At 38.9% G+C, this 23,289-nt stretch overlaps 1 protein-coding gene across 2 annotated transcripts; it reads right to left on the bottom strand.

Moving 5' to 3' along the window:
* Positions 1-870: 870 nt before the first annotated feature.
* On the bottom strand, positions 871-17,185 carry LOC136210628 (helicase and polymerase-containing protein TEBICHI). 2 transcript variants are annotated; one of them, XM_066001976.1, is made up of 28 exons: positions 17,017-17,185; positions 16,211-16,650; positions 15,893-16,127; positions 14,982-15,788; positions 14,043-14,107; positions 13,181-13,286; positions 12,877-13,077; positions 12,526-12,723; positions 12,064-12,225; positions 11,736-11,972; positions 11,338-11,550; positions 10,760-11,110; positions 10,380-10,532; positions 9,603-9,812; positions 9,035-9,253; positions 8,798-8,915; positions 6,864-8,023; positions 6,516-6,713; positions 5,820-6,079; positions 5,125-5,314; positions 4,918-5,025; positions 4,321-4,673; positions 3,275-3,383; positions 3,062-3,199; positions 2,021-2,117; positions 1,793-1,947; positions 1,622-1,679; positions 871-1,547 (listed from the first exon to the last, which is right to left on the bottom strand). In XM_066001976.1, exons 1-26 carry the CDS (start codon positions 17,050-17,052, stop codon positions 1,847-1,849), a joined length of 6,465 nt encoding a protein of 2,154 aa, XP_065858048.1. In that variant the 5' UTR covers positions 17,053-17,185; the 3' UTR covers positions 871-1,547; positions 1,622-1,679; positions 1,793-1,846. The 2 variants fall into 2 exon arrangements, with proteins under 2 accessions (XP_065858048.1, XP_065858049.1); XM_066001977.1 differs by having other exon boundaries at positions 6,864-8,020.
* Positions 17,186-23,289: the final 6,104 nt, after the last annotated feature.

Below are 23,289 nucleotides of genomic sequence, written 5' to 3'. Positions count from 1 at the left end.
AGTTTATTTGTTTTTCTACGGATAAATAAACTCATCACCATTCAACTTTATTTTTATTAAAGTTAGCAATAGGTTGAATCGCCCTAACGATTCACGCCGCCCAAACTCAACATGAAAGTTAAATAAGGACCGAATCCATAACAGAACCAATGATCAAGGATTCAATATGGAAAAATAATTGATCTTTAAAACATGTAAAGTTCAGAAGCTTAATTATGTTTTTTTTGCCTTAAATTACACCCATTCAATTTTAAAACTTGACATAACAGTCACTCGATTAAGCCATTTACTAACATTATGATATCTTATAAAAGAAACAACCTCAAGATGGTCATTGACCACTTCAAAATGGAAAAATCAAAAAATTAAATTTGTTTAGAATCATATTTATTATGGAACTTCAGACCTTTTTCCTCTCGAAACAGTCACTTTCTCTCTTCTACCCAAAGAGCATCTAAATGACCTCAAAACCAAAAAGTACAAGAAATAAAGTCGCTTAGAATATCATTTCCATCAACTCTACAATGAAGGGTTACCATTAGAGTGGTCAAAGTTGAGTGACTCTTATGTCAAAATTTCGAAGTTGAGTGGTTATAATATCAGTAAGGACAAAGTTGAATTGCCATAGTTGTAATTCACCCGTTTTTCTACCATTATAGCCTATTTTGTTAGGCTATAAGGATAGGGCTCATTAGAGAGGACCCTAGTCTACGATCTCAAAGACTAAGAAACTTGCTGACAAAAATTCTGCATAGATCAGCTTTAACATCCTATCCTAACTACTATCAAATCTTATTGGAATTTTGAACACAGATCAACTACCAAATAACTAAAAATTCAAAAGGAAATGTAATATGTAGGATTGTCTAATCTAACTTTGCTGATAATGAAGACTTACAACCTATTTATACACATTCTACATGCTATACAAGCTAAGTATATAAATCACATTTATGTTGATTTCGTATGATTAAGGTACTGTTTAGGAAAAGTAGCTGTACATGTATGACACATACAAATCCCCTCCCCCCTCAAGAATGCACTTGACATGAAGAGCAAAAGAGGAATGATGTTTAGTGATCATGGAGGGAAGGAGGCGTTCCTCCATATCCTAATTTCAAATGCTTCATCTATAGCCAAAATCAATTTTTACATTTTGATGTCCAGCCTAGTAATGTCCATCGCAACTAGAGCACTCTAATACACCTTTACCCCCATTTGTGCTCTGTTTAATTTCTTAGCAAACGGTACATGCTGAGAGCTGCCAGCAGTAGTCTTGCTGGTAACATCTGCTGTTTGGAAGGTAATATTCGGCGCTCATTTAGGAAGCATATGAGCTCCTTGGTGCGCCTGTTCGTGCCTAGGACTGGGTTGCCCCTTTCTCCACACTGTGCAGTGAACCCGCATGCAAGTTCTTCCAACCGAATTGATATTGCTTCTCTTTCCACTCTGTCTCTCTCTCTATCTTTCCTATACATATCCATGAAGGCTTCCAACTGCTTCAAATTGAACTTTGTTCCCCCATATCCAGCGGCTTTAATACCAATCTGTAGGATATCTATCTGCTAAAGTAGGCTGACAATTGTAAAAACTAGACTTAGGTGGCACAAAGAGAACTTACTCCTTTTGTTGAGGACCTGTTTTGCTTAACCCCAAGCCACGAGTTGTTATTTGCATCTCTGCACATATAGTACAATCAATTTCAGAAGAACTGAAGTCAATATGCATCAGATAACAGAACATCTTAAGAAAATCATCTCAAATTTCATAAGCAACTCATTAGTCCTGTTACCAATAATCTTCACCGCTGAACATCATCAAATTTGTCCATCCTCAGTTAACATCTTCATGAATCGAACAAAATAACTTTGTTTACATCTTGATCAACTTGGAAAGGCTCCAAAGAACCCCACGTTCTTCCAACTTTAAGTTTGACTTGCAAAGGAACTGTATAATATAGTACAAAAACGTTAATAAATTCTAGCAAAATATACAAAGAAAATTGCCGCTAAGTACATACCAAGAAGTAAAGCAGCCTTCTCCATGCCTATTTGTAACAATGATGCAGCTTCCTTGACCACAGAAGGATCAACTTCCAATACTAATTCATCATGTACCTGGATTTAATTAAAAGAAGTTACCACCAATTTTCAGATAAAAGAGATTGTATTTGTGCCTTCTTACACGCAAAAACTCTCATTTTCTTCAAAATCAAAGGATTAACTATTTGTTATAGCTTCTTTAGATCTCTAGCTAGATATTTATTATAAAAAAAAAAGGGCGGCCCGGTGCATTAAGCGTCCCCGCTTAAGCGAGGGCCCGGGGAGAGGTCCCACCACAAGGGTGTACTGGGGGCAAGCCTTCCCCTGCCAATATTTTGGCAAGAGACCGCTCCTAAGACTCAAACCCGTGACATCTCAGTCACACGACAACAACGTTTACCGTTGCGCCAAGGCTCGCCCTCAAGCTAGATATTTATTAACACAGAAAAAGTAATTAAGGGCTTGCAATAAGTGATGACCTTCTACAAAACATATTGAAAAGACAATAATTGATATCTAAAAGGACCGAGAATTTCAGTTATGATATTTAACTTTTTCTTTCTGAAATATAAACCAACAAAATACAAACTTTTAGTAACTATGATTGTCATCACATGATCTTTTTAATAGAAAAAAGAAAAGTGAGTATTGCCTATTTCATTTTGTCATGGAACCAATCTAAAAGTTTAAGCTGGTAGTTAAAGCCCAATTCGTATTAATATCTGACACATCCCCGCACGCGAATGCGCATTGGGCTTAAAGCGTCTACAATACAAGCCCATCTTACCATTTATTGAAATTAAATCAACAAATAGGGTTGTCAGGATTCGAACCCTTGATCACTTGGTCTGAGAGGCTCTGATATCATGTCATTGAACCAATTGAACTAAAAGCTTAAACTGATAGTTAAGGTCCAATTCATATTAATATATGACGCATGCATATATGATCACTGATATATAGAACGGTTCCAGTAAAAAACAAGAAGATTAAATACAAGAGCAACTTTCTTAAGGTACCTGCAAGAGAATTCGGCACCGTCCCTTCAGCATTTGAAATTTAGTAGCAAATGCAAAGCTAGATTCTGCCTCATCAGCTCCAACAATTACAGAGTATATATTTATCATTGCAATCTTGATTATATCAGCAGCAGATCCCTGCACAAGAACAGCTGTAAGAACAAAGCATAACCCCCTTATGCATGCATCCTCACTGCAGAGAAACTGCTATACCTGACAGATAGAATTAACTGCTTGCCTCTGAGCTTTTGATTTTTCTTTACTATTCCCATATTTTATCTTTGACAAAAAGCGCTTCCTTCCCTTGAGGGTCTCCACATAACTGGACCACAAGGAATCATTCAACAGTGTTTATAAGAACAAAAAATTGAACGCACTTATTGTAAAAACAAATCTAAACATAAAGGGCGACCCGGTGCACTACGCGTCCCCGCTAAGCGAGGGTCCGGGGAGGGGTCCCGCCACAAGGGTGTACTGGTGGCAAGCCTTCCCCTGCCAATTTTTTTGGCAAGAGGCCGCTCCTAAGACTCGAACCCGTGACCTCTCAGTCACATGACAACAACATTTACCGTTGCGCCAAGGCTCCCCCTAAAATCTAAACATAATAAAAGAAAAATTAATTTACATGTTAAAATCCTCTTTGGTCTGAAGATTTCATGTGCCAATAAACGTAAAGACTATTCAACACAAATGAGCAAATGCATGATAAAAACTGATAGAAACGAATGCTCAATTAAAAAAATAAAAATAAGAAAGAAAACATTAACCAAGTATGCGTCCAAACATCACAATATTCCCAATGCTGAAACACCAGCATGAAACACAAAGAAAAAGAAAATGTATGACCAAGAATTCCAAGGAGAATAAGTTGAGTAATAGATAAGTAGATAAGACCATGATAGTTAAAGAATGAAATGCAACTTGTTGAAGATAAACAAATTTTAAGAAAAAAAAAACCCCACATAGACTATGTAATTCCCCAACACAATACTTGTTACAGAATTAGCTGTTACAATTGTACAAAGCTTAGTTACAGGCCTAAACCGAGGTTTCGTTCCTTTTCTAGATTAGTCATACCTGCACAAATACAGATGTAATTTCTCTTGAACGGATATCAGATAATCCCTCAATTCTTTGTTCACAAATACAAATTTTAAACTTGATACAAAACTCTACATACAAAATTTAGTTTAGAAAGTTCTAGAAAATTGGAGAAGAAAATGAATATCATTTGCATCAGGAGATATAAATAGCCTTACCCATTTTTATGGCAGGATGCAACTGATTCTTGAAGCCAGGAAGTTACCCCAGGAAAAGAACTCTTGAAGCTTTTAATCTTTTCAGAAGCTTCATTGGAACTGCATTTCAGTTGTTCTGCAAGAGCAGTAGCGCCCATTCCATATAGAATCCCATATACCAACCTCTTGGTCTGATCTCTCTCATCTAATGCAACAGAATTTTCTGGTTTCCCAGTCCATCTTGCTGCTATCATAGTGAAAACATCACCATTTGGCTTACTGAGGAGTTCAATTAATGACGCATCTTTAGCAAAATGTGCCATCAGCCGCAGTTCTATCTGGGAATAATCTGCTGTTAACAGTAACCAATTGTCCTACAATAATAATTTTAGGAAAATTAGTTCTGACATTACCCAAATGATTATGAAAAGAACAAGTGTCTTTTGATGCTAATGTACTAAAAAGACAATCTATGACCAAATAAAATGCAGGTACAGCATTCAGAGGTTTAGATATGTAATGGCTTTCCTTTGCATTTAATCTTAGATAGTAGTGTATCTTAAAGATATAAGGTAGTCTCAAGAACACCTACCAAGTTACAAGCTCACTGACCATTACCTGGGTAGGAACAATGACGTCACGAGCATTTAGTTTGTAATTATCTGGATCAGCATCATCACCATTTTCATCCTTACACATTCTAAATTCAACCATATGTTCAACACACTGCATAACCCAAAATATTTCAGAACACAGAACAATAAAATTCAGCCTAATGATAATACAATTTGATATAGCAAAGAAATGAGTAGGCACAACACCAACCTGAAGATTAGGTTCTTCACTTGATAGCCGTCCGGTTGCTGTAGATGTCTGGAGCCAATGACCATGTAGTGTGTACTTTTGCGTCTTCATAGATAGCCTAGCCAGTGAACAGATTGAACCAAGTGTGCAGTTTAAAAGCTTTGCTAATGTCCTGTGCTCCTTGATAACTGGAACAATAGGATGCTCATTTCTGAAAGGAACCAAATTTTCGGATTAAGAAACGTTAGAATAAGAAATTGTCACCACATATCATCAACATGTACTGATCACAGACAAAAAATTAAGCAAACACATGTTATGGAAGAGAGGCATCTGATGAATCTAAGTTCCAGAGAGGTCCCATATGGCATTGAATTCAGGAAGTAAAATATGCCACAGAGAATAATCCATCCATATTGTACTGTAAAGATAGGCCCAACTCCACCCCCAAAAGGTGCCTCAGAGGGTGGGTGATTGCCTCACGTATACAAGTGGTCTTATGTCTCACTAATTAATCAATGTGGAATACTTAGCACACACCCACCTCAGGCCTAAAACCATCTAGAGCCTGAAGTAAACATCGGCAGGTAACCCGCCATTGAAACAGATGGCTCTAATACCATGTAAAGATAGGTCTAACTCCATTTTTCAAAGTTAGCAAGTGCTTGCATTAAGATGTTAAGAACAAAAGGACAACAAAAAGAATCTTTGAGTACCTTAACAAATCCAAACAATGTTTGTCAGTACTTGGGTGCAGTTTCCCCTTGCCATGCCCTTCTGGTATGGGTAGCTTCAAGTGTCCATAGAGAACATTAGCAATATCCGCTGCCGCGTGCAGTGAAAATGTCATGCCAGCCAACTCATATGCTTTCTTCTGAAGATACCTAAGCTTTTCTGAAAGCACTTTACGTGCTTTCAGGCATCCTTCCATGTCAACACCTATTCCCCAAAGCTCCATGTCCGCAAGAACATTAACCTAACACATGCACTAAGATTAACCTAGGAACCAAATAATAAATATCTGAGGAATGAAACAGTGAAACTAGTATAAGTTAACACCACTTCAATGGTTCTAAAACCAAGGATGTCTTAAACAAATCACAAACCTCAAGAATCCCAAATACTTTGAAAAGTTGCATGTCCATTAGAAACATGCAAGGCTAAACATGAGATGTCAAACATGAAGATATCAATGAAGGAAGAGGCTGACGACAGAGATTATTGTCGACTAATTAATTAATATTGTATGGGACATTTTTATTAACTAAAGAGTCCATGAATGCAGGAAAAGGTTAACACGGAGATATTTCTCTGTTATTAGATTGAATGGAACAACTTTCATGAAGATATTGAAATACAGGCCATAAGTTGTTCAGAGATATGAAGATAGCAGCTGACTAATAAAAATTTACCAATGGCATCTCAATGTTCTTAAGTGCTTCAACAAGTCCTTCAGAAATAAGTAACTTCCATAAAACAGAACATAAAGCTCTTGTTTGTGCAACCCGACGACAGCAACCATTATGAGCAGCTCTTCGCATTTGATTCTTCCACCTACCATTCCTATTAGCAGCTGCAACAACCTCACTGGCTAATCTTTTCTTGACTTCCTGCAAAATTGTTACACATTCTACAAGCCATCAAAACAAAATAAGCAATGCCTTAACACTGGTTGATAATTTGAAGTATGCACATTGGCCTTTAAAAGTTGTATAATAAAATTTCTATTTCATACTTTTCAATATGACTATACACTTTACCTTCTCCAAATTTGGGTTAGAGCTACTCTCCTCATCAGGCCATAGAATCCATGCCACGATGCACAAATCAATTCCTTCATCAATAGTGATTGGGGGCAACAAAAAGTGTGAACTATCTATGTCTTCAAGATCAAAATTCTTTCCTGAAATATTCAGACAACCAAATCTCTGAAAGGGAATTGCTGCATGCTTGAGCACCTGAATCTGAATTTTCAAATTCCAAGTAAACTTTGTGACCTCTTTTTTCCCCATTATTTCACATATTCGTTTCCATCTATGCCTAAATATCTCCAACCAATTCTCAGGTAGAGGGGCATTCTTTTGGTTGTCAACCCACAGTAAATCTTTAGGAAGGTTAACATAGTATACAGGAGAGTTTTCCCAACAGATGGCCATGCCATGTACTTCAAAGGGAAGAATGGGATTTACTTCTGATTTTTTATTGTAATGGAGGTCAAAATAGAACTGTGGGACAGTCTCCCAGACAGCCAAGAAAGAATCAAATCCACCTGGAGCATTACTTGCATTAATGGGTCCCTTCTCACAAGTATTTTCCTTGTTGCCACTACATGTATTTTCTGTTCTACATTTTTCTTGCGACCCTTCACAAACATTCGTATCACATACGTTAGTTCCCTCAATATCTTGTCCTGACTTCACAGATACTAATACAACTGATTTTGCATTGTGATGACCAGTAGCATCCATTTGTCTACCAAGGTTTAATGAATTTTCAATTTGTACTTCAGAGTTCTTAGCACCAAAGCTACATTGAACAAGACCAGATGACTGTATTTCTGCTGGAGCCACTAAACCAACATCTATTGTTCTCACAAAGCCATCTTTTTCAATTTCCAAATTTCCGTTATCAGGACACTTGCTACTTTCTGCGTGAAGGTCGGGTGCATTGGCTCTTTGGTCTATAAAAAGGAAGGCATTAGAGGTGCCATCTCCAAATGATTTATTTACAGCATCTTCCTCAACAAAACCTCCATTTGATAATAATGGTCGAGAAAACTGAGGAACATCAAGTCCAAGAGATTTGAAAGCCGAGAAAGCAACCATCCTTGCTTCTTCAGCTTTATCAAGAACAATTTTGCGAGCACCATTCTTGATTTTCTTTGCAACGCCCAATTGCAAGCGCCTCTGTGCTGAACCTTCTACAACCATTTGTTAACTTGTAAATTTGATAACAAATTTTGAATGCACGCATGCAAAACCATACGTACAGCAAACTTACAGAAAATAGATAAAGAAAACACGGAGATAGTACAAGAAAAAAATGCCAAATCAGAAGGTATATTATAGCACATTTATTTTGGAGTTGAGATTGTAAAGGACAAAAGATTCCATCAATCTAAAAGCTCAAGCTATGCCCACAATGCTCGAAGCGTGCACAACACAGGCCCATATTACCATGTCCTGCAATTAAATCAACAAATGGGGCTGCGAGGAATCGAACCCTGGACCACTTGGTCACACTCACTCTGATACCATGTCATGGAACCGATTGAACTAAAAGCTCAAGCCGATAGTTAAAGGTCCACTCCATATTAATATCTGACACTTCTAAACCTACACCAAAAGAAAACATGCTTTTCTAATATAATATATTTCCATCATATGAATATAGAGCCTAAAGAAAAGTAATTTCCTTAAGTTATGTTAAACAGCTCTTAAAAGAAATCCCTCAAAAGAAAAACCCAAAATCCAGCACACAAAAATCGCCTTCGAATATGCTTGTAGAAAATGTAGGCATTTATCTTCATCCAAGTGCATCGGAGCACCACAAAAAGGAAAATTGATTTTAAGACAAAGCAGCATTAAATTCAGAATACAAAAAGAAAAAGGAGAAAATTAAGATTAGTTAGATAATGATAATTAACAAAGTTGGTCAAAACAATAAATATTAGTTATATGTTCAAAACACTCACCTTGACCTGCCCAAGATGAAGATTCGAAAAGAGCCTTAACTATTTCTGAGATAGATGCTTCAGCAATAGCAAGAGGTGTACGCAAGCCTGATTTATATAGTGCTCTTGCTCGAGAACCCTACAAATAAAGCAATAAAATTAATGGATACATTTAATTTATACCAACAGAAAATGAGAAGGCCAGTAAAGTTCTGGATAATTAGTAGAGCCATACAGGAAAAGGTAGAAGCCAATTACCTTGACGTATGGAATGGTGGTAAGCTCCACAATCTCTGCTCTGACTCCAAATGATACACGATTCTGGAACTTGGCAATTAACCCCTCCAAATCATGCCATCCCAACCTTTCACAAAATAAAGAAACCATAGATGCAAACCTTCCTGAATTTTCTTGTAACGCTTGAACCATGCCTCTGGCTACCTTGAAAGCTTCACAAACTTCAGCAACAGGTGTTTCCTTTATCCAAAATTATCAAATAGTTAATTAGCAAAACACAGAAAACAAACAAAAGTCACAAATCATGGTAAACAAAGGCAACCAATAACATTGAAGGCATCAGGAATCACAGACATGTCATTATGCAGATAAAAAACATTTATTTTACATGAGAACAAAAGAGCACATAGGTTAGATTGATGTCCTCTGGGGAAAAAAAATCCTTATATGCGTAACATGCAAAAGTATAATGCATCACAAATAAGAAAATAGACCAAACTTTCTTCTACAAAGATTTAATAAAAGCTAGGCAAGCAACATTAAACTAACAACAATGATCAAGAAAGAAGGGGATAAAAGATTACAATACCTGCACTAGCCGTGAAAGAATAAGAGCAACGTAAAATCGTTTGCACACTCGAAGAGATTGGTCATCTGAACTCATGTTGTTGTATGCATTCCCACTTTGATTTTGCAACTTTTTCATTTTATCAGCTGGTCTATTCCATGTGCGCACAGGTGCTCCATGTGCCATGCGCATCAAAAATGGTTCAGAAACTCCAACTCGATTTCCAACAGACTTCATTGCATAGGTTCAAACGGGAAAAAAGGTCAGGTACGTGCTTTATAAAAGAAGAAGAGAGTAAAGGTGTCAATTAACAATGACTCCACAGCAGCAGCAGCAACAACAACAACAAAGACTTAGTCCCGAAATGAAGAAAAAAATCCACAAAGCCCAAGTGAAATACTAGACATGCCAGATTCTGAAGAAACGCTATAGATATAAATATTTAGTAGTTTGGCAACTGCGGATGAAATCTTTGTTAAATAAGTGTGAAGGCATGTCATCGTTTGTTGAAGATATAGCAAAAAAAACAGTTATGCACTCAAATTCTTCAAATAAGTGCTTCCTACTGTTCTCATAGAATATCTTCGTCTTTCAGATTTTAGTGACCGGGGTTCTGGAACTTCTAACACATTCTATATGCTACATACTTACATGCCAAACTAATATAGAGGCTAACAACAGAATGCCTATAAACCCAGTTATATCTCTCATGGACTGACACAATCAACTGCCTTTCAACAAGCTCCAAAAGGTCTCATGCATAAACCAAAAAAGAGTGAAGAAGAAAACCAGTATTACCTTGTCCAGAGGAGACAACTCCATGAACCGTTCATAATATAATTCCCAATCTGGCTCCAATTCAATATTGATTGGTGTTGCCAAGTATACTAAATGTAAATCAGATGCAAGCACAAATCCTTCTCTTGCTCTAGAAAGGTCATCTAGCACAATCTAGGAAACAGATCCAAACAAACATAATTAATGCAAGCACAAGCTCCTAGTAATTATGTCAGCTAGTGAATTAAGAGAGAATCAATTGAAAACCAAGTAATAATGCTCAGGTCAAGCAAACTAAACTCAAACGATTCGTAAAATATGGGAGACAGAAAATAAGTCTAGAGAAATATGTAACTAGCAATACACTAAAACCGAATTCAAGTGATGAAACAAATATTTACAAGTGATTCTTCTGGACAAAGAGAACTGCCAAAAGCTGCACGTCCAAGGGGTGTGGTGCTATATAACTTTGTATCTTCACTCCACTCCAGAAATTTTTTATGGCACAGCCACCGAAGAGACTCCTGGGCTGATTTCACAACATCACTGAACGGTTTTGTGGAATTAAGAAGAGTACATCTAACATATCGATGAATATCATTAGCAGTTTGTACAATTCCACCAGCCACAACTTCTAAAATTGCATGTGTCATTCCGTTCTTATCTTCAGATAGACAAGATTGCAGTGGTGGACAGCTTTCATTAAGCAATCCTATGATTCTTTTGAGTTCTCCTGGTTTGCAAATCAGTATCTGGCAACACATAAAATAGTACCTTTAATTATAAAAATTCTATCTCCTAATTTAATTGCACAAAAAATGGAAAATCTGCAACATAATTCAAAGAAAAACAACAAGGCACAAGTTGTTCAATGAATGACAAGAAAGCTCCAACATTTGATAGCCAAATAGCACATCAGCACAGAGAATAAAATGATGTAAGAAGAGATTGCGGGAAAGCACATGAAAAATAAACTTACACTTTCTCCTTTAGTATCAATCCCAGTTCGACCAGCCCGACCAGCCATCTGTTTGTACCTTGTCCCATCAATGAAATCACAACCAATCCTGGGCTGTCGAAAAATGACCCTCCTAGCTGGCAGGTTAACCCCAGCAGCTAAAGTAGATGTAGCAGTTAAGACACGCAAAAGGCCTTTCCGGTAACAGCTTTCAATGATTTCTCTTTCCTCAACCTGTAAGATATCAGGATAAAGCCTAAATCTTCCAAAACCCCATATCAAAAAGTACGAATCAGAACCAAATGGCCCTGAAACGGATGCATGTCTAAGCAAGTCTCTAACCACAAGACTATAGGACGAAAATAGGCCTAAGCTAAACCACAAATTAGAAGGTACAGAAAATAAGTATTGAATCTTACAGTGAGGCCAGCATGATGATAGGCAACACCACAAGGAAGAGTTTCTTCTAAAGTAGGATCCAATCCCACTGGGCATTTTCTCAATGCATCAATAGCTGAAGCAATATCAAGAAACTCACTGTTATTCTGAATATTAATAGAGAACTTCTTCAGGAACTTGGAAACATGCTTGGCAGTTGATTCACATCCTTTCCGACTAGAGCAAAATATTAGCACTGAATGACCCTCTTGAACAACCTAATATATAAAAAAGATCATCAATGTTTGCTCAACTCTTAATAATTACCAGCTATAGAAGCACTCACATAAAAGAGCAACAAGTGCCTACCTCATTACACAGTTCTACTATATGATCTGGATCTTTACCACCTAGGTCAGCAGCTCTAAGAATTGTTCTAACAATATCCATTTTCTTGTTATAAATGGTATTCCCAACTTTAATAAACTCCTCTAGCGGAACAGGTCGAAAATCTGTCTGGTACAGTGCTGCCTGCAAACAAATTTTTCTGCAAGGATATGGTGAAACCGCAATGGACAAATGACATCTGCTGTCTGAAATAGACTTATTCAATATACAGTCTAGAAGTATACACAATAAATTGTTATCCTGAATTTCGGAAATACAATATCTCAATCAACCCCCTAACAGCCTATTACAGTGCTCGCCCTCTACCAAAGAAAAAAAAGAACGCATGCATGGAGTCTGTCGGAAATTCGAAATCACCAGTCTAAAAAGGCCACTGTACAAACAATGAGTAAATCATAAAATCTATACAGTGATGCCACTTACTTGAAGCCAATCAGCTACTGCCGCCACATTTGGCATTGTTGCACTCATCCCAACAATTTGTAGACCATGAGCAGCATCATTCTTATTGCTTGTACCTGAGCTTTCTCCACTGTTAGATTCTGAATTGCCTTCACCAGCAGCATAACGAAGCTTTGTCAACAAAAGTTCCAAAAGATAACCCCTGCTCCGATCACCAACCTGTTAACGAACATAAGCATGAAAATCATCCACATAATAGTTCCATGAATATAACCTAGATAAGCTACATACGGAAGCAACAGTACTATCTATGTCAATATATATAAAACGGACAGTACATAAGAATTTTCACAACAATACAGATCCAAATACCATGTGCAATTCATCAATCACAATGACTCCAATTTCTGATAGACGACCCTCTTCCAGCAGTCTGTTTATTAAAAAGTTTGCTTTCTCTATTGTGCATACAGCTACAGAAGTATCTTTAGGAAGTGTTCCACCACCTTGACTTCCATAATAACTTCGGACATGCTTACCGAGTGGTTCCAAGAGCCCCTCCAAATGTTCAGCCTGAGAAAGAGTAAATATGCCCAGCGTCCATAAATATGATGATAAAACATACAAAGGTCATAACATCTAATAATTACAATACAGGATGATAATGTGATATGACCTTTTCTGCACAAATTGATACATAAGGAAGTACTAGCAGTGCAATTTTCCCAGTTGATATGACCCGCCGCAGCATCAAAATTTCAGCAACAAAACTTTTTCCCGCACTGCAGCAGTGGAAATAAGATTAAGTGCTAACTAATGAAAGCTTAATAAAGACAGGTAAAACGTATTCTGCTTTCACTATCAACTTACGAAACCATCTTTCTGCTGCAAGAGAAAACAAAACAAGTATAAACCTATCGGGGAAAAATAACAAACAAGACTTATTCCCAACTAGTTGTGCTTGGCTATAAGAATTATAATTTCCCAAATTCATTCCAAAATTTCTAATAATCGAAGGCCATTTTAAAAAATCTTCATCCAAGTAAATCTTGATCTTCCTCTACCCTTCTTAGCTATATGAAATTCTGTTTTCTCATATCTATGCACAAAGCATTCATAGGGCCAACAGTGAACATGTCCAAACCTCAAACAGCTTCCCTGGTTTTATCTTCAATGAGCCCCATACCTTACTTTCTTGAATATACCATTACATTCATTCCTCGTGGTATGTACCCACTCATCCACCTCAACACCCTCATCTCAGGTATGCTCATTTTGTCAATATTTTGTCTTCTTGCAACCAAACTCACACTTCTACAATCGTTCAATAAAATAGTTGTTCTAAAAAAAATTCTTTACAATTTTATATGCATATTTCTAGCACATAACATTCCTGTTATGCCTCTACATTTCGACCATCCTACAATAGTTCTATGATTGACATCCTCTATATCTCATACTATGAATAAGTAAAAACTTATCATGAAAACTAATTTTATGGAATAAGTTATGATGAACTCGACAATACAGTAACATACCTTGTAGATGCACAGTATACAAGATTCCTTCTCTGTAAAACTCCATCTACCTGAAGACAATCAACCTGGGAAATAGAACATATAAGCACCTAGCTAACATGAACATGAACATAGAGACAAATAAATAATATATTCACATTGTTGTCGTGTGACCGAAGGTCACGGGTTCGAGTCTTAGGAGCGGCCTCTTGCCAAAAAAATTGGCAAGGGAAGGCTTGCCCCCAGTACACCCTTGTGGTGGGACCCCTCCCCGGACCCTCGCTTAGCGGGGACGCGTAATGCACCGGGCCGCCCTTTACCATAATAAAAGTGAAATAACTAATAAAAAAATATCCTTACAATAATTTTGACAAAAGCCGACAAGAGGAAAGAGATCTGCTCAAACCATAACTAAGAGTATACAAAGGTGTTTGGACTCAAAGAAATAACCGAAGTACTCAAAAGAACAAGTGCTAGACATACAGAGCAAATGAGCAAGAGAAAAAGGAAAATGCAACAAACAACGAGCATTTGGAAACTAAGTTTACAAAGAGAATAAATAAATAAATAACAAAAAAAATAAAATATATAAGAGAAGAATCGTGTTATCTTATCCAAACCACAATCCGGTTTTCCAATTATTTCCAGCTACAGTATTATTCTTGCCACCCTACTCCACCAATGGTTATGGTGTTAATTCCTCAACAATTATAAGTTATAACCTTCTCCAATGATGCACTTATGGCAAAGAGAACAGACTTTAAAAGTGTTAAATATTAATTTATTTTTAAGTGATGGCATCAAGATAGTCTTCTAATAGCTAAATAGATAAGAAACGATCATTTAATTACTAGAATGAACAATAAACAGTGTTATTATACAAAGGCAGCAAGACTCTATGCTATTTTCATTAAAAAAAAGCCAGCAAAAGAAAAATGAAAATTTAAAAGTTCAAAATACCTGCCAAGGGTATAATTTTGAAATTCCTTTCCTTTTGTATATGCTGCAAACTTGCAAAGGAAGCCAATTGTCAAGATCTAATTGGTCTCTTAGTGGCACAGTACTTGACGGAGTGCTAGCTTCAGTATATCCCTTATTACCAGCAGAATTCTTGATTTCATTAATTGGTGAACAAGATGTAATATTGTCATTGTCTCGATTTAACAAACCTGCTTCTGCTTTCATTGGCACATCAACAAACTTGGTTTCTTGCGCTTCACAAATCTCAACTTTTGTTTGTGTTTCACCATAAGTTGCAATTTTACCAGTTCTTGAGCTTTTTATGTTTACCGAACAACATTCAGATTGTTCACCACCTTTGGGTGTATTTAAATTGTCTATAAAAGATAAAGGGGAACTTGCATCTAATTTTTTTTCCTCAAAAGTAAAGTCGAGATGTTTGACAGGCAAAGGAGATGCTTCAGTGGCAGAACCTCTCATTTGTGTCCTAAACTCCAAAGAAGCTCTTTGCATCTGCTGACTTTTGTTGACTTCTTTATCCAACACTTCCCTCAACTTGTCACCACAACTTCCATTGTTTACATCTTCAGCAGCCCGAGAAAGAATATTATCAGCTTCAGAAAACAAACCATCAGCAATTTGAATTGCTTCATTCCAGAATGAATCTCCAGGTGAAATCGTGGAGCTTCCATGTTTTGACTTGGGGGTCTCACCAACAATAGTTTTAACCATAGAAGAGCCGGGTGTACAGCACTCAGCAATTTCAGCAGTTAATTTAGACACTCTGTTGCATTTTCTTAAGCTACCCTGCCCAGAGAAAGAGAGGGAGGGAGAGAGAGAATGAATCAGTTATTGAAGCAAAAATTATCAATGTTTCAAAACATATATAGAGTATATTGAGCTGCTTTTACCTCTCCAGTCCCAATAAGAAGTGGGATGTCGGCTTTTATGTTTCTGGCAGATTGCTTGTTTTCTGTCTTCTTCTCACTGGACAAAGCTGTTTCACCTTCTGGATGTGACTCGATGGTTACAATATGCCTCTTCTTTAATGGTTTATCCTCATCATCCACGAATGATGGACTACCATGTCTCTTGGGATCATTCAGATTTGGCTTTGATGGTGAAGTTGCAGTTGATCGGAGTTCACTGCACAAGATAAATGAAAAATATATTATCCTGAAATTGGTATTCAAAATCAAAGATACATTCCCACGTTTGCAATGCAGTACCTACAATACAGAGACAAAAACTCATTTGCAAACTGCTGTATTTCTGGCTTTTCTGCACAAGGCCTTGAAACTGAGAAGTGTTTTGGGACGCCTTCAACTGCAACATTGACAGCATTAGATGAGCCTTGAGATGTTTCGCTCTGAATAATTCCCATTGCTTTAGGAGTTTGGGGATCCCTTTTGGCCAATGAAGAAAGGTCCTCATTTTCATTTTTGGGGCTACTATTAATCTCCAAATCAAGATTTCTCTTAACTCCATCTTGCCTGGACACTGTCAAAGAAAGCTTAGCATCACGGTTCTGTTCCTGTGAATTCGACAAGTAATTTTCTAAAGATCCTTTAGCACTTAAAGGCCCTTCTGCCGCAATTCTTGCATCCTTTTCACTTCGCCCATGCTTGAACCCAGGAGATAAAGATTTCCTCTTTTTAGAAGCAAAAAACTACATAAAACGATCACAGACACGAGAAACAAGTTACATTGTGATTAGCTGCATAAATTTTATCATCTTAATATGAGAGAGTTGGGACCAAACTATTGGGTCGAAATTTTGAGCCAGACCCAGCACAAAAATAACGGTTTTCATCATCAATAAATCTTTAAGTTCGCTTGATGAAAGAGTAATTATCAATTCATATTACAGAAAGTAAAGAAATTTCAAATTCAGGTACGAAATTCCCCCTCCCTTTTAATTGCGTAGATTTCATATGCATGTAGTTTTTTTTTCAACAGGAAAGAGCGGGTGAGATTTGAATTTGAAATGAGCGTTGTGAATTTGTTAGGGTTTGGAGAGGGTTATATGACAGACCTGATTGATGCGAGGCTGGGGCAAATCAGACGCCATGGACGGAGCAAGAAGAGTTCAGCGGAGATTCGCAGAACACTGTTCCCAAATGTTTCAAATTTTATTACAGCGAGCGCCAAGTGACCTTACAATACAAGTACAAAATTACGAGAGCTAAATCTTTTTAGTTACTTTTTTGGTTTCAAGTTTCATAAATGAATTTCATCAGAAAAAAAAAAAAGTTTCATAAATGAAAAATGTTGTTATAATGGATTCATATCCAATCAGATTTATAATTGGTTCATATATCATTTAACTCCATTAGTGATTCAATTTCAAATCTCATAATAAATAAATATTAATATTTATATATTAAATATATAATTAATTTAAAATTATTTATAAATAAATATATATATTAAAACAGTAATGATAGAATTGAGATGACACTTTTTCTAATGATTAAAAATAATTTTTTTTTTTTTTTGGTAGAAAAGGAAAAGAAAAACGAACAACAACAAACTACCCAGAAATTAGCCTAGGGAAGCTAACCCCAATCCTATCTTCTAAGAGAAGATGAGAGATGAAACTAGGGGAAACAGGAAGGGTAGTAACGCCTAACGTCCCTTCATGGCCCGCCGCCGCCAAGCGATCAGCAACACGATTCTGCTCTCTAAAAATGTGTCTGAACTCTACGAACTCAAAGGAGGAGCAAAGCCTTATAATAGCTTTGATGAGGTTGCGACTGTTAAGACCCATAGAATGATTCTCAGAAATCATTTTGATTGCTTCCAAATTATCAGACTCCACAGAGAGCCTCCTAACACCCAGCCTTTTAGCAAGATTGATTCCAGTAAGAATAGCTCAGAGCTCCGCAGAAAATGAAGAACCCAACCCTAAATTCTGGGAGAACCCAGAAAGCCAGACGCCCCCTACATCTCTAAGCACACCTCCAGCCGTAATCTTACCGTTACTGAGGCAGGAACCATCAGTATTCAGTTTCACAACCCCCTCTCTTGGCCTGCTCCATCCCACGAGATGGACATCACAACACTGAGAGGCTCTGGCAAGGGACTCTCCTTTGAAACTATCGATAATAGAGAAAAGTTTTTTCGAGAAGAAATCAGCTAAGTTTGTCATAAAAACAGTTTTATCTCCAAAAATCTCCTCGTTTCTCCATTTCCAAACTTGGTGACAGATAATAGCAAAGAAAATGTCACCATGCTCCATGTATGGAAGCAACTTTCCTCTAACACCATCAGAGAACCAGTCGACCTCAGAATGTGCCATGAAGGAAGAGAAAATATGGTGTGGGAGAATTTTCCTCCAAACCTCTTTACTATTAGAGCAATCTCTAAGAGCATGGCACAAAGTCTCAACATGGCCTCTGCATCTACTGCAAGCTCCAGAATCAGCCAAGTGCCTTCTGTGCCTATCCGAATTAGTAAGAAGCCTGTCCTTAACGCCCAGCCACAGGAAACTCCTAATACGGAAAGGAACTTTAAGGGTCCAAATCGACTTCCACACATCCGAGGGAGGATCAGATCTAAAGAGAGAGAAAGCTTCAAAGGCCGATTTGCAAGAATAAACTCCATTGTTAGTCAGCGCCCAACAGTGCCTATCCAAGTCTTCCTCTTGATTACTCACCTTCACTCCCCGCATTCTAAGGAGAGTCTCAAGGCTAAAGAAAGTATCAAACTTTGACCAGATCCAGTCCCCTTCCGAGTCAACCACATCGGCAATCCTCCAGTTGCGTATATCACTAGGCGGGGGGGGAAGAACACACCTCAATTAACGGTTTATCCCCAATCCAGTTATCAAACCAGAAACTAATGGACTTACCATTTCCCACCTCCAGGCCAACTCCCGAGCAGAACTCATCAAACACAGTACTAAGTCCTTTCCAGAGGAAGGAACAATTAGCAACTCTCTCTTTCGGGCCCCCGAAGATTTTGTCTTTCCGATACTTACCACAAAGGAGGCGAACCCAAAGAGAGGAGGGGTTTTGCCACATACGCCAAAGGAGTTTCATTAATAAAACTTTATTATTGTCCTTTGCTTTCCTAATACCCAGACCCCCAGAATCTTTAGGCTGGCAAACCTCACTCCAAGGCACAAGATGGATCTTCCTGCCCTCCGCAGCTTCCCCCCACAGGAACCTACGGTTAATCTTGTCAAGATCATTAAGCACAAGATCCGGAAGCTTACAAGCCTGCATGATGTGATTGGGAGCAGCACAATTAACAGATTGAATTAACGTGAGGCGGCCAGCGAGAGACAGAGTCTTGGCTTTCCAAGTGGCACACTTCGAATTAGCTTTATCCAAAGTCTCTTTGAAGGAGCCTTTAGACACACGCTCACTATGGAGGGGAACGCCCAGATACTTCCCAAGAGAATCAGTAAGAGGAATACCTGAGAGATCACTTAATCTCTTACAGACTCTCTGATTCATATTCTTAGAGCACATCATCCTAGATTTCTGGATATTAAGCTTCTGCCCAGAGGCCGAACAAAAATAATCCAGAATATCCATAATGACTCTCAACTGCTCCTCATTACCCTCAAGAAAGATAAGGACATCATCTGCAAAGAATAAGTGAGTCACCTGGGGACAGAAGCTGTTGATCGCCACAGGGTGGAAACTCCCATTATCAATCGCATCCTGAATCAGGTGAGAGAGCCTCTCCATAGCAATAACAAAAAGGAAAGGGCTCATAGGATCCCCCTGACGGATTCCTCTGCCCGGGGAAAATTCCTCTGACATATCCCCATTGACCATAACTTGAAACACAGGAGAAGAAATACATACCTTAATTAAACTTCTCCAGCTGTCCGGGATTCTAGCTCTCTCAAGGCTCTCCATCAAGAAATCCCAATTAATTCGATCATAGGCCTTCTCTAAATCCAGCTTCAGAGCCACAATGCCTTTCCTCCCCTTCCTAATCTTCATCGTGTGGACCATCTCTTGGGCGATCACCACATTATCCATCATTTGTCTACCAGGCACAAAGCTACCCTGATTCTGACAAATGATCGCAGGAAGAATGCCACGGATTCTATTAGCCACAATCTTTGTAACAGTTTTGTAAAGAACATTACAAAGACTGATAGGTCTCATATGCAAAAAGGAAGAAGGCTTATCAATCTTAGGAATCAGAACCAGGAGGGTTCTATTAACCAGCTCAATATCCTTCGAACCACTGAACACCCCCAAGACAAAATTATAGATGCCTTCCTTCACTACATCCCAATGCTTATGGTAAAAGCCCGCCGGAAGACCATCAATCCCAGGAGCTTTAGAAGCCCCAATGCTGAAGATAGCTTGGTCAATCTCTTTTCGGGAAATAGGTTGAAAGGCCTCTTGACTACAATCCTCACTGATTAAAGGAAATGTAGCAATAGAGTGAGCCTTCTCCAAAAGAACAGGTTCCTCTTTGAACAGCTCTCTGTAGAAATCCAGGGCTAAGTTCCGAATAACCTTATCTTCATAAACCCAATCACCATTAGAATCCTTAATGGCCTCAATTCTATTTCTCTGCCTTCTGATCAGGGTAGAGAGATGGAAGTATTTGGTATTACGATCCCCATCTCTAATCCAGGACTTCCGAGACTTCTGGAACCAAAGGAACTCCTCCTGCCTAAGCACAGCCTCCAGCTCCTTCTGAAGGGTTCTGAGGAGGCCCTCAAGGCTATGATCAAACCTCCCCTCCAACCTGCGTTGAATGCCCTCCATCCTCTTTAATAACTTGTTCTTCCTTCTGATAATATGCCCAAACACATTCCTATTCCACCCCTGCACCTTATTCCTGAACCCTTCAGCAGCTTGCAGTACATACGAATGAGGTCTCCAACTCTCATGAATGAACTCTTTAAACTTAGGATGGGACTCCCAAGCCAACTGATACCGGAACGGTCTCTTACCCCTAGGATGCTTACCTCTCAAAAGTCTAAACAAAATAGGACAATGATCCGAATGACGGAACGGGAGGTTCAACACAGAGCACTCGGGGAAAGAAGTTAGAGCTAAAACATTAGCGTAGACTTTGTCCAATCGAACAAAAGTATTATTACGCTTCCAAGTGAATTTATGACCAGAAGCCCCCAGATCGGAAAGCCCACATAAATCCATACTATTCTTGTGATGCAGACAGCGATTAACATAATGATTGGATCCCCCTCTCTGATCACTCATAAAGGCGATATCATTGAAGTCACCCGCCACAAACCAGGGCTCCGAAATGCTGACACTCATAGAATAGAGAACCTCCCAGAGCCGTTTTCGATTAGACAAGATAGGGTCAGCATACACAAGGGTAATAAAAAAGGGAGTATTGCCGGAAATACTCACTTTACAATGAATGAACTGCTTATCCATGCTAAGAATATCAAAATGAATCCGATCTGGCCTCCAAAAAAGCCAAATCCCCCCAGCCCGGCCAGTTGCCTCCGATCTAACACAGTGCCAGTTCTTAAACTTCTTAACCACCTCATCTGCTTTCTCACCACTAATCTTAGTTTCCAAAAGAGCAAAACAAGATGGATTAAACTGCTTAATAAGATCATTAATATGGATACGGGTAGCCTTGCTAGCCGCACCCCTAACATTCCAAAATAACAAATCCATAGAAAGGAGGACAACTGACCACACCCCTACCCTAAGCTAGGTATTTACTAGGGGCTCCTGAGAGCCTTACCGAGGTACCCCCGGGCCCCCTCTTATCTGGAAATGCCAAAGTGTTAAGGCCACTTTTTTGTTTTCCTTTAAGCTTTTTCATATTAGTTTTGTTAACTCCCATAGATTTCCCAATCCCAGGATCAATACTAGGAACAGGAATACTAACCTCATTTGAATTCTTCATCCTTCTAGCTGCAAGGGTCAGGGTCCCCCCCTGGGCTTCATCCTTAGAGACAAAAAGCGGGTTCACAGATTCAACCACCTTCTCGACTGGATCTACAGACTCTAATCCTGGAATACTCTCATCCATATGATTCTCATCTTGGTCTGACTCTTGAACTTCCTCAATCATCAGGGCCCCAAATCTGGACCCAGGCAAGGCTACTGAAGAAACCCCAGCCTCCTTTCTAGCTTTGAGGACAGGCTTCTCCTTGACATTTGGAATAACAGTAGCTTTAGGAGAAAGGGACTTAGAATTTGTGTTGATATCAGGAGGATGATTGTGAACCACTGCAGGTTGATTCCTACGTCTAACGGGCCTCTTTGCCACCATCCAGGGACCAAAGTTCCCTTCATACCCCTGGTTTCTTCCAGTAATCCGCACACTACTCTCAACCCTCTCTATAACAACCCTCTCCCTTTTAGGGCAACCCTCTTGAGAATGACCATACATGCCACAATCATAACAGATGTTATGTAAACCTTCATACTCAATAAAGAACACTTTATCCTGAACACAGAACTTAGAAAGTAAAGGTTTAGCCAGATCAACATCTATACATACCCTAGCAAACTTACCCCTAATGGCCCCAATTGTAGTCTTGTCCACATGGTGGACCTTACCAACCAAACCTCCTATTTTACTCAGAAAGTTTTCACTGTAGTACTCAATGGGAAGGCCCGGGAATCTTACCCAAGTCAAGATCCTGTTAACCGAACAGTCGTGAGGATAAAAATTAGGAACCCAAGGCCTTAAGGCCAAAACATAATTGGAAATGATATATGGGCCTCCCTTGATAACCGAATTATAATCCTCAACCCTAGTAAATTTAATGACATAGTAGTCATTTTCCAGGTCAGTAATACTGACTTTACCTTTCCTTGCCCACTGCGCTTGTATTCTTTGGGCAAAATAGTTAAAACTAATTCGCTTACCCAGGACAGTAACAATCAAAGACACCTTCCACTTCTCTCTAAGCTCACGCTTCTCTGCAGCGGAAAGTCTAATGACCGGACAGAGAGGATCCTCCTGGCCATTATCTTCCTCATCAGAATCCGAGAACATATCATCAGAATCTCCCACCATTAAAACTTCCTCTAAAACCGGCTCTTCCTCAGCCACCCCCATGACCGTGTCCTTCCAAGAGTTTTTACCAATCTCGCTCATCTGAACCCTAGGTCTGGGGGAGACCGTCTTCCCATGAGCTACTCCTACAACACCCACCCTTCCCGAATTATTAGAAACATCCAGACCCGAGGCAGCCTGCCTCCCCGTCGTAGCCCCTGCCTGCCCCTCACAGCCCGGAGGACAGGATCCCACGCAAGGCACTGCGCCGACAGCCCCAGCCCACTGCCCGACCGAGGAGCCGGCAGCGCCTGGGCAGTGCCCGGCACTATCGGCG

Source organism: Euphorbia lathyris, chromosome 1, assembly GCF_963576675.1.
Source record: "Euphorbia lathyris chromosome 1, ddEupLath1.1, whole genome shotgun sequence".
Classification (NCBI taxonomy): domain Eukaryota; kingdom Viridiplantae; phylum Streptophyta; class Magnoliopsida; order Malpighiales; family Euphorbiaceae; genus Euphorbia; species Euphorbia lathyris.
This window is presented reverse-complemented; position numbering and strand designations above follow the sequence as displayed.

Bases quoted from the DNA above. Each gene is read 5' to 3' on its own strand.
- LOC136210628 (XM_066001976.1), bottom strand. From the start codon at position 17,052: ATGGCGTCTGATTTGCCCCAGCCTCGCATCAATCAG. The intron at 16,651-17,016 runs GTCTGTCATATA...CGTTTTATGTAG, and splicing joins CCCAGCCTCGCATCAATCAG to TTTTTTGCTTCTAAAAAGAG. The intron at 1,948-2,020 runs GTATGTACTTAG...TATATTATACAG, and splicing joins GAAGGCTGCTTTACTTCTTG to TTCCTTTGCAAGTCAAACTT.